Below are 12,423 nucleotides of genomic sequence, written 5' to 3' on the forward strand. Positions count from 1 at the left end.
GTAATGGGGAATTCCGGGGAAGCGGTGTGGGAATCCTCCGGTGTAATGGGGAATTCCGGGGAAGCGGTGTGGGAATCCTCCGGTGTATTGGGGAATTCCGGGGGAAGCGGTGTGGGAATCCTCCGGTGTAATGGGGAATTCCGGGGAAGCGGTGTGGGAATCCTCCGGTGTATTGGGGAATTCCGTGGAAGCGGTGTGGGAATCCTCCGGTGTAATGGGGAATTCCGGGGAAGCGGTGTGGGAATCCTCCGGTGTAATGGGGAATTCCGGGGAAGCGGTCTGGGATTCCTCCGGTGTAATGGGGGAATTCCGGAGAAGCGGTGTGGGAATCCTCCGGTGTAATGGGGAATTCCGGGGAAGCGGTGTGGGAATCCTCCGGTGTAATGGGGAATTCCGGGGAAGCGGTGTGGGAATCCTCCGGTGTATTGGGGAATTCCGGGGAAGCGGTGTGGGAATCCTCCGGTGTAATGGGGGAATTCCGGGGAAGCGGTGTGGGAATCCTCTGGTGTATTGGGGAATTCCGGGGAAGCGTTCTGGGATTCCTCCGGTGTAATGGGGAATTCCGGGGAAGCGGTGTGGGAATCCTCCGGTGTATTGGGGAATTCCGGGGAAGCGGTGTGGGAATCCTCCGGTGTAATGGGGAATTCCGGGGAAGCGATGTGGGAATCCTCCGGTGTAATGGGGAATTCCGGGGAAGCGATGTGGGAATCCTCCGGTGTAATAGGGAATTCCGGGGAAGCGGTGTGAGATTCCTCCGGTGTAATGGGGAATTCCAGGGAAGCGGGGTGGGATTCCTCCGGTGTAATGGGGAATTCCGGGGAAGCGGTGTGGGATTCCTTCGGTGTATTGGGGAATTCCGGGGAAGCGGTCTGGGATTCCTCCGGTGTAATGGGGAATTCCAGGGAAGCGGGGTGGGATTCCTCCGGTGTAATGGGGAATTCCGGGGAAGCGGTGTGGGAATCCTCCGGTGTAATGGGGAATTCCGGGGAAGCGGTGTGGGAATCCTCCGGTGTAATGGGGAATTCCGGGGAAGCGGTGTGGGATTCCTCCGGTGTAATGGGGAATTCCGGGGAAGCGGTGTGGGAATCCTCCGGTGTAATGGGGAATTCCGGGGAAGCGGTGTGGGATTCCTCCGGTGTAATGGGGAATTCCGGGGAAGCGGTGTGGGAATCCTCCGGTGTATTGGGGAATTCCGGGGAAGCGGTGTGGGAATCCTCCGGTGTATTGGGGAATTCCGGGGAAGCGGTGTGGGATTCCTCCGGTGTAATGGGGAATTCTGGGGAAGCGGTGTGGGATTCCTCCGGTGTAATGGGGAATTCCGGGGAAGCGGTGTGGGAATCCTCCGGTGTAATGGGGAATTCCGGGGAAGCGGTGTGGGAAACCTCCGGTGTAATGGGGAATTCTGGGGAAGCGGTGTGGGATTCCTCCGGTGTAATGGGGAATTCCGGGGAAGCGGTGTGGGAATCCTCCGGTGTAATGGGGAATTCCGGGGAAGCGGTGTGGGATTCCTCCGGTGTAATGGGGAATTTCCGGGGAAGCGGTGTGGGAATCCTCCGGTGTAATGGGGAATTCCGGGGAAGCGGTGTGGGATTCCTCCGGTGTAATGGGGAATTTCCGGGGAAGCGGTGTGGGAATCCTCCGGTGTAATGGGGAATTCCGGGGAAGCGGTGTGGGAATCCTCCGGTGTATTGGGGAATTCCGGGGAAGCGGTGTGGGATTCCTCCGGTGTAATGGGGAATTCCGGGGAAGCGGTGTGGGAATCCTCCGGTGTAATGGGGAATTCCGGGGAAGCGGTGTGGGAATCCTCCGGTGTATTAGGGAATTCCGGGGAAGCGGTGTGGGATTCCTCCGGTGTAATGGGGAATTCCGGGGAAGCGGTGTGGGAATCCTCCGGTGTATTGGGGAATTCCGGGGAAGCGGTGTGGGAATCCTCCGGTGTAATGGGGAATTCCGGGGAAGCGGTGTGGGATTCCTCCGGTGTAATGGGGATTTCCGGGGAAGCGGTGTGGGATTCCTCCGGTGTAATGGGGAATTCCGGGGAAGCGGTGTGGGAATCCTCCGGTGTATTGGGGAATTCCGGGGAAGCGGTGTGGGAATCCTCCGGTGTATTGGGGAATTCCGGGGAAGCGGTGTGGGAATCCTCCGGTGTCGGGAAGGGATGGTGGTAATTGAAGTGGAAGATGGGATGACGGAGGAGCCGGCAGGTGTCAGGTGATGGAGGAGGGGGATTGGAGGGATTGGTGGGGGGAGGAGGAAGGAGAAGACAGAACAGTCGGGAGAGGAGATGGAATGACAGAACAGCTCTGCAGACATGCTGCCCTCTTCTATCACTCATACAGCTTGTCAGGACCCTCATCCTGAGACCCCCTTCTACTGAGGACCCCATGTGCTGAGGACCCCATGTGCTGAGGACCCCCTTCTACTGAGGACCCCATGTGCTGAGGACCCCCTTCTACTGAGGACCCCATGTGCTGAGGACCCCCTTCTACTGAGGACCCCATGTGCTGAGGACCCCCTTCTACTGAGGACCCCATGTGCTGAGGACCCCCTTCTACTGAGGACCCCATGTGCTGAGGACCCCCTTCTACTGAGGACCCCATGTGCTGAGGACCCCCAGGACATGAAAGCAACTGATCACCCCGACATGAAGCAGATCACCATGAGACCGCTGACTTTCCTCTGCTGCTGTATATCCATCCTTCCAGGTAAGTGCAGAGCCTCTGGGGACCCCGATATCCCTTCACCTGATCACAGGAGACCCCTTCACCTGATCACAGGAGACCCCATACCTCTCCACCTGATCACAGGAGACCCCCATACCCCTTCACCTGATCACAGGAGACCCCCATACCCCTTCACCTGATCACAGGAGACCCCTTCACCTGATCACAGGAGACCCCATACCTCTCCACCTGATCACAGGAGACCCCCATACCTCTCCACGTGATCACAGAAGACCCCCATACCTCTCCACCTGATCACAGGAGACCCCCAAACCCCTTCACCTGATCACAGGAGACCCCCAAACCCCTTCACCTGATCACAGGAGACCCCATACCTCTCCACCTGATCACAGGAGACCCCCATACCTCTCCACCTGATCACAGGAGACCCCCAAACCTCTCCACCTGATCACAGGAGACCTCCATACCTCTCCACCTGATCACAGGAGACCCCCAAACCCCTTCACCTGATCACAGGAGACCCCCAAACCCCTTCACCTGATCACAGGAGACCCCCAAACCCCTTCACCTGATCACAGGAGACCCCCAAACCCCTTCACCTGATCACAGGAGACCTCCATACCTCTCCACCTGATCACAGGAGACCCCCAAACCCCTTCACCTGATCACAGGAGACCCCCAAACCCCTTCACCTGATCACAGGAGACCCCATACCTCTCCACCTGATCACAGGAGACCCCCATACCTCTCCACCTGATCACAGGAGACCCCCATACCTCTCCACCTGATCACAGGAGACCCCATATCTCTCCACCTGATCACAGGAGACCCCCATACCTCTCCACCTGATCACAGGAGACCCCCATACCTCTCCAACTGATCACAGGAGACCCCATATCCCTCCACCTGATCACAGGAGACCCCCATATCCCTTCACCTGATAACAGGAGACCCCATACCCCTCCACCTGATCACAGGAGACCCCTTCACCTGATAATAGGAGACCCCCATACCTCTCCACCTGATCACAGGAGACCCCCAAACCCCTTCACCTGATCACAGGAGACCCCCATACCTCTCCACCTGATCACAGGAGACCCCCATATCCCTCACCTGATTACAGGAGACCCCCATATGCCTTCATCTGATCACAGGAGACCCCCATACCTCTCCACCTGATCACAGGAGACCCCCATACCCCTCCACCTGATCACAGGAGACCCCCATACCCCTCCACCTGATAACAGGAGACCCCATACCCCTCCACCTGATCACAGGAGACCCCTTCACCTGATCATAGGAGACCCCCATACCTCTCCACCTGATCACAGGAGACCCCCAAACCCCTTCACCTGATCACAGGAGACCCCCATACCTCTCCACCTGATCACAGGAGACACCCATTAACCTCCATCTGATCACAGGAGACCCCATATCCCTTCATCTGATCACAGGAGACCCCCATACCTCTCCACCTGATCACAGGAGACCCCCATACCTCTCCACCTGATCACAGGAGACCCCATACCCCTTCACCTGATCACAGGAGACCCCCAAACCCCTTCACCTGATCACAGGAGACCCTCATACCTCTCCACCTGATCACAGGAGACCCCATACCCCTTCACCTGATCACAGGAGACCTCCCATATCCCTTCACCTGATCACAGGAGACCTCCCATATCCCTTCACCTGATCACAGGAGACCCCCATACCCCTCACTTGTCTATATAATGATCTGTACCCCATCAAAGGATCCCTTAGACTTTTCCTCACTCCTGTGTAATAATTCTCCACCATCTTCTCTTCTCTTCTTTTATTGTTTTTCAGAATCCAATTTTTAGGGTTGAAAAAGTTTTTATTGTCATTTTAACACTTTGAGGAATTCCATTCCATAGACAGTCACAGATAAGCAGACAATGGCTATCGCCCATTCCACAGCATAGTACTAAAATTCTCCAGATCAGTTATAGCCGAGGGACAAGAAAAAATCCCATATATATAGAAAGAGACCAGAAGGGGGAGGAGCTGCCCGAGGGTGGGCGTGAGTTGGAAAAGAAAGAGTCAGATTTGAAGAGGAAACGGGGAAAGAGAAAAAGAGAGAGACAGAAAGAGAGAGAAAGAGAGAGAAAGACAGAAAGAGAGAGAGAGAAAGAGAGAGAGACAGAGAGAGAGGGAGAGAGAGAGAGAGACAGAGAGAGAGAGAAAGAGACAGAGAGATAGAGAGAGGGGGAGAGAGAGAGTCGGAGGAGAACAAGAAGTGCCGAAGAGACTTCCATTGAAGAAAAACACGGTAGACAGGGGATGGGGGAACCAGGGGGTGTACAACCCGGCCCCTCCCCCGTCAGACAACGCTGCAGGGCGTTCCAATTAGGGGTCTTACAACATGTTCAGGATGGGATCAAAATCCAATTGTTATATTTAGTGCAAAATGTGAATGAATGTTCAGATCTCCATGTTTCATCAGATCTTCTATTTCTGGGACGCTTGTTTTCCCTCAATGGTGAGATCCCCCCCACCAATGAGCCTTCCACCCCCACCTCCATCAATGTGCCCCCCTCCCCATCTCCATCAATGAGCCTTCTCTCCCCACCTCCATCAATGAGCCTTTCCTCCCCCACCTCCATCAATGAGCCTTCTCTCCCCACCTCCACCACTGAGCCTTCCATCCCCACCTCCATCAATGAGCCTTTCCTCCCCCACCTCCATCAATGAGCCTTCTCTCCCCACCTCCACCAATGAGCCTTCCACCCCCACCTCCATCAATGTGCCCCCCTCCCCCCCATCAATGAGCCTTCCCTCCCCACCTCCATCAATGAGCCTTCCCCCCCCACCTCCATCAATGATCCTTTCCTCTCCCCACCTCCATCAATGATCCTTCCCTCTCCCCACCTCCATCAATGAGCCTTCCCTCCCCACCTCCATCAATGAGCCTTCCCTCCCCACCTCCATCAATGAGCCTTCCCTCCCCACCTCCATCAATGAGCCTTCCCTCCCCACCTCCATCAATGATCCTTCCCTCTCCACCTCCATCAATGATCCTTCCCTCTCCCCACCTCCATCAATGATCCTTCCCTCCCCACCTCCATCAATGATCCTTCCCTCCCCACCTCCATCAATGATCCTTCCCTCCTCACCTCCATCAATGAGCCTTCCCTCCCCACCTCCATCAATGATCCTTCCCTCCCCACCTCCATCAATGAGCCTTCCCTCCCCCACCTCCATCAATGAGTCCTCCCTCCCCACCTCCATCAATGAGCCTTCCCTCCCCCACCTCCATCAATGAGCCTTCCCTCCCCACCTCCATCAATGAGCCTTCCCTCCCCACCTCCATCAATGCTCCTTCCCTCCCCACCTCCATCAATGAGCCTTCCCTCCCCCACCTCCATCAATGAGTCCTCCCTCCCCACCTCCATCAATAAGTCTTCTCTCCCCACCTCCATCAATGATCCTTCCCTCCCCACCTCCATCAATGAGCCTTCCCTCCCCCACCTCTATCAATGTGCCTTCCCTCCCCACCTCCATCAATGATCCTTCCCTCCCCACCTCCATCAATGAGCCTTCCCTCCCCACCTCCATCAATGAGCCTTCCCTCCCCCACCTCCATCAATGTGCCTTCCCTCCCCACCTCCATCAATGATCCTTCCTGTAATGGCTACCCAGCTAGAGAGAGGGTCTCAGCCGTTGGAGAAGTCCTTTTCCCTGGCAAGCTGCGATATGCCAGTACCGCCGGTATCCCCGTCCAATAGATCCAGAGAGAGAGAGAGAGAATTCCCCTTCCCGAACGAGACAGGGCTACGTTGAAGGGTCAAACAAGACTGACTTTTATTGCACATTTCACCTCGCTTTTTATATGGTTACAAACTTACATGAACAATGACACTCTCCGCCCCCCCCCCTTCACACACATACTTTGAAATAATGACATTCCCTTGAATCAATCAGTCTGTAGACGTTCGGCTCCAACCTTATATTTAACATGACTTGATCAGACAATAGAATTCAATTAACATTTAAAACAATTATACACTCACACATAACAGCCTCCGTATGTTGAGGGGATTAACTACACAAAGGAGAGTCCATTAGCTATGCAAAGGGAATATTAGCATTCAGCAGTGAAAAAGTACCTTGTATAATTAACCCTTTGAGCTCAGAATGCAAGTCATGCAGTCCTCTGTAGGCAGACTAGTTCATAGGTCTGTTACACTACTCCCCTTTTGTGGAACACTCCGGCAGACCCGGATTGATCCTTTTCGGGTCAACTTGGGGATGTCCGGTCTGCTTGTTAAGGTAAAAGTTCCGTTTGCCTGGACAGTCCGTCGGTCTTCCCATTGGCTTACCAGGTCGGTAGCTGATGGTGAAGGTGAATAATGGAATTCAATTCTGGAACAGTCACTTGCTTTGCTCTCTCAATGGCTCCCAAAACCTGTTGCTGATGCTCTTGGGACAGATACGGCACCACCTGGATGCAAATCCCATTTAATCTTTTGACAATTTCCGCCTGTTTGTGTATTTCAATGTTCAAGCCACGGGACATCTCATAATACATGACATAGTGTCGTTGCATCTCTGATTTCTCACTGGCCAACTTGTCACATTCCCATTTTAGACTGTGATATTGTGCCGGATCTACAGTACATGTCGGGGAAGGTAGTCTTACCCGGGTCTCAGCAGCAAGCGAGTTGATTCCAGCAACGCGGGTGGTCACGGGACAAGCAGCAGCAGGTGTAGGTAAATAAGCCGAAGTCAGAGGGCCAATGTCGTTGCCCAGCACCACCTCGGCAGGTAGGTTGTCCATGATACCAACTGTGGTCTTTCCTGACCCGGCTCCCCAGTCTAAGTGCACCTGGGCGGTGGGTACGCGAAATACAGCACCCCCTGCGACCCGGACGGCAACTGTGCGAGTGGACACGTTCTCTGGCTTTACCAGATGTTTTTGAATCAGAGTGATAGTAGTCCCGGAATCTCTTAGCCTTGTGCTACTTGTCCATTCACTCGTACCTCCTGACGGTGATGCTGACGGTTATCTGGAGAGGCCGCTTGTATTGGGTCTGCCTCATACCAAATTCCCAGACATTCCTCAGGGCCCCCCTCGGTCTCCAGGTAGTGGGCCGCAGAGGGACGTGATGGGGTGACCTCTGTGTTGGGTGTTGTGCGTCTCCAGTTGTTATTTGTAGCTCTCAAAGGGCAATAACGAGCAATATGTCCCGTGTCGCTGTAGTGATGGCACGTCACCCTAGGCGAATCCCGGGGGTAGTTGCTAGGCCCCTGAGGACGTGGTGGGACTGGAGCCCGAAACTCTGGGCGTGGGGTGACGGTTGGAGTACGCGGTTCTACCTTCTGAGCCAGCCGTGTAGTATCCTGGCTTACTTTCCTTGTTTCTGCGTACTCATCTGCTAGCCGAGCCGCCTCGTTTAAGTTAGCGGGACGGCGATCTCGTACCCAGTCTTGTATGTCTGCGGCCAGGTCTTGGAAGAAATGTTCCATTAGGAACAGCTGCAATACTTCCTCCCCGGTGTTGGCCTTGCACCCTTGGACCCAAAGGGATGCCACCCTTTGTAACTGGTTGGCCCATTCCATGTGGGAGTCCATAGCCTTCTTCTTGGACTCCCGGAAGCGCCGGTGGTAGGCTTCTGGCGTTATGGCATATCGGGTTAGCAGCGCCTTTTTAACTTGCTGATATTGTAAAATATCCTCTGGAGCAAGAGCCCGAAAGGCTTCATTGGCTTTGCCCGACAATTTCCCCGACAAAATAGTGACCCATTGGTCTGGTGGTACCTGGTGTAGTGAGCACTGCCTCTCAAAATCCGCCAAATATCCATCTATTTCCTCCTCACTTTCTACAAAAGCTTTAAATGCAGTGAACAGTATTTTCTTTCCTGTAGCAGCAGGTGGGGGGGTAGGAACTGCAGGTGTAATGGGCTGTCTCGCTCTTACCAGTTCCAGTTCTTGTCCCCTCTTCGTTTGTATCTCCTCCCTTGCTTCCCGGAACAGCTGGTTTATTAGTTCCACGGACGTTTCTGGATACAAGGATAATCTCCGCTGTACAATCCCAGTAATTACATCTTCTTCGCTGACCGGTGCAAGGGGCTCCGTTCCTTCCATGGATCCATCCATTTCGTCCAGCTCCAGCAGGTGAGCTATCAGCTCCCTCCGTGGTCTGTTGCTGGCGCTCCTACCACGACTCTCCAATAGATCTTTTAGTGTGGATCTTTTCAGCCTGGCGTACTGCGACTCCATTCAGCACTTGCTCTTTGGATAAAAGGACCATCCCGCTGCTGCCAACCAATGTAACAGCCACCCACTGGTAGTGAGGGGGTCTCAGCCATTGGAGAAGTCCTTTTCCCTGGCAAGTTGCAATATGCAGGTACAGCCGGCATATCCCATCGAACGCCCTTTCAAGAAACGAGACGGGGCTACGTTTTGAAGGGTCAAGCAGGACTGACTTTTAATGGTTCACTCTCAGATTTTATACAGTATTCAAGGCACATGAACAATCAAACTGTCCCCACCCACACATCACACCGTGGGGAAGCTTCAATCACCTTCTTTGAGCTAATTATAAACATTTCTTCATTACCAGAACTCAAACACAATGATCTTCTTCCAATCCACATTTCTAGACAGACGTTCTGTCTCCGATAAGTACGTTCCACACATAAACAGTATTTAGCATACATAACACCTTTACACAAGGGACAATGGAATGTCTAGGAGTAGATGCAATTAACACCTTTCAAAAGAATGTGTCCCCACATTGAATAGCCAACAACTTGTGACATCTCCAGACATCCTGCAAACATGGATTAGGATTCACTTGCCACCCCATCTCCTGGCTCCATCTGTGCCCAAAAGTCACTCTACAATTAACCCTTGGTATGCCTCACTGCATGATGATTATAAATGTCCCGGCAGAATACATAGGTCCGTTACACTTCCCTCCCCACCTCCATCAATAAGCCTTCCCTCCCCACCTCCATCAATGAGCCTTCCCTCCCCACCTCCATCAATGAGCCTTACCTCCCCACCTCCATCAATGAGCCTTCCCTCCCCCTCCACCAATGAGCCTTCCCTCCCCACCTCCATCAATAAGCCTTCCCTCCTCACCTCTATCAATGATCCTTCCCTCCCCACCTCCATCAATAAGCCTTCCCCCCCAACCTCCATCAATGAGCCTTCCCTCCCCACCTCCATCAATAAGCCTTCCCTCCTCACCTCTATCAATGATCCTTCCCTTCCCACCTCCATCAATAAGCTTTCCCTCCCCACCTCCATCAATGACCCTTCCCTCCCCACCTCCATCAATAAGCCTTCCCTCCCCACCTCCATCAATGAGCCTTCCCATCCCACCTCCATCAATGAGCCTTCCCTCCTCACCTCCATCAATGAGCCTTTCCTCCCCACCTCCATCAATGAGCCTTCTCTCCCCACCTCCATCAATGAGCCTTCCCCCACCTCCATCAATGAGCCTCCCCTCCTCACCTCCATCAATGAGCCTTCCCTCCCCCACCTCCATCAATGAGCCTTCCCTCCTCACCTCCATCAATGATCCTTCCCTCCCCACCTCCATCAATGAGCCTTCCCTCCCCACCTCCATCAATGAGCCTTCCCTCCCCACCTCCATCAATGAGCCTTCCCTCTCCCCACCTCCATCAATGAGCCTTCCCTCTCCCCACCTCCATCAATGAGCCTTCCCTCTCCCCACCTCCATCAATGAGCCTTCCCTCCCCACCTCCATCAATGAGCCTTCCCTCCTCACCTCCATCAATGAGCCTTCCCTACCCACCTCCATCAATGAGCCTTCTCTCCTCACCTCCATTAATGAGCCTTCTCTCCCCACCTCCATCAATGAGCCTTCCCTCCCCACCTCCATCAATGATCCTTCCCTCCCCCACCTCCATCAATGAGCCTTCCCTCCCCACCTCCATCAATGAGCCTTCTCTCCCCACCTCCATCAACGAGCCTTCTCTCCCCACCTCCATCAACGAGCCTTCCCTCCCCACCTCCATCAATGAGCCTTCCCTCCCCACCTCCATCAATGAGCCTTCTCTCCCCACCTCCATCAATGATCCTTCCCTCCCCCACCTCCATCAATGAGCCTTCCCTCCCCACCTCCATCAATGAGCCTTCTCTCCCCACCTCCATCAATGAGCCTTATCTCCCCACCTCCATCAACGAGCCTTCCCTCCCCACCTCCATCAATGAGCCTTCCCTCCCCACCTCCATCAATGAGCCTTCTCTCCCCACCTCCATCAACGAGCCTTCCCTCCCCACCTCCATCAATGAGCCTTCCCTCCCCACCTCCATCAATGATCCTTCCCTCCCCCACCTCCATCAATGAGCCTTCTCTCCCCACCTCCATCAATGAGCCTTATCTCCCCACTTCCATCAACGAGCCTTCCCTCCCCACCTCCATCAATGAGCCTTCCCTCCCCACCTCCATCAATGAGCCTTCCCTCCCCACCTCCATCAATGAGCCTTCTCTCCCCACCTCCATCAATGAGCCCTCCCTCCCCACCTCCATCAATAAGCTTACCACCCCCACCTCCATCAATGATCCTTCCCTCCCCACCTCCATCAATAAACCTTCCCTCCCCACCTGAATCAATGAGCCTTCCCTCCTCACCTCCATCAACGATCCTTCCCTCCCCACCTCCATCAATGAGCCTTCCCTCCTCACCTCCATCAATGATCCTTGTGATACATTTGCCTATATGTCTCAGTTTACTGCTCCCTGCTAGCCATATGGGTAGAGGTAGAAAGGAATTTCATGTGTGATTCATTCCTCTGACAGGTTATTGACGTGCTAATGTCCCCTCACTATTTCTAAAGGTTAATTGATATATTGTGTTGTGTGAAGGAGATCTGTGTTTAAGTGGCTTGTGTTAATTATTCTGATTGCTTCATTGTGGTAATTATCTCTCTATATGCGGGGTCGAGCGGTCTGGTTGATGTATTCAGTACAGCTAGTGCTCAGCGTCACTGATGTCATTGTCTAAAGAAAATGTGTTTTCAGCATCGGCTCCGTCGTGTCTGCCTACTCATCTGTGTGGAAGCCCCAGTGTGAGGGGGGCGGAGATTTGTCATTGTAACAGTTTTGGAAATGACATATAAGCTGTGTGATATAACATTAAAGTCTGTGTTGTTCAAGCAGTAAGCTTGTCTCATGTGTGGCTTTCTGGGCGATTCCAGGGATATCCCTCCTCGTGGAATATTGGGGTGATTTTCGTTATGGGAAGAAGGGAACGTTGACGGGGATATCATACCGATACCGTCACAATTGGTTGGTAGCAGTGGGATTTTCCCTTCTATTCCCCTTCACACCCGGATTCCAAGCAGACACTGGAAGAACTACTGGAAGTTCGTGGAAGGATTGCTAGCAACAAAACCAAGCGGGTCATCATAGCAGAATCAATGGAGCTAGACCAGGAGGACGGGATTGCAGCAATGCCAGCAGTACAAGAGATGGAGACACCAGTGATTCAGGAGGAGGAATCGCCAGCCAACAAGCTAATGAGAGAGAAGCTAGCGTGGTTTGGCCCGAACCCAGCGGCGGATGTGGTGCTGAAAGTGATGGACCTGTTAGTAAACGCAGAACTACAGAAGGATAAACAAATAAGGGACGCAGAACTACAGAAGGATAAACAAAGAAGAGACGCAGAACTACAGTTAAAACTGGCAGCAGTCCGACAAGCAGCCGCACCTTCTCCGAACAGTGAGTACAGCACAGCAGACG

The 12,423-nt window shown here is 53.5% G+C and overlaps 1 protein-coding gene across 2 annotated transcripts in view; it reads left to right on the plus strand.

Moving 5' to 3' along the window:
* The first annotated feature begins 2,597 nt into the window (after nt 1-2,597).
* Nucleotides 2,598-12,423, plus strand: part of LOC120921553 (neuronal acetylcholine receptor subunit alpha-10-like) — a 66,328-nt gene continuing 56,502 nt past the window's right edge. For both annotated transcript variants that reach the window (XM_040334053.1, XM_040334052.1), the window contains exon 1: nt 2,598-2,705. In XM_040334053.1, coding sequence (XP_040189987.1) covers nt 2,621-2,705 — 85 coding nt within the window. In that variant the 5' untranslated portion in view covers nt 2,598-2,620. The remainder of the gene's footprint in view (nt 2,706-12,423) is intronic.

The sequence above is a fragment of the Rana temporaria genome (genome assembly GCF_905171775.1).
Source record: "Rana temporaria chromosome 2 unlocalized genomic scaffold, aRanTem1.1 chr2d, whole genome shotgun sequence".
In the NCBI taxonomy this organism is placed as follows: Eukaryota; Metazoa; Chordata; class Amphibia; order Anura; family Ranidae; genus Rana; species Rana temporaria.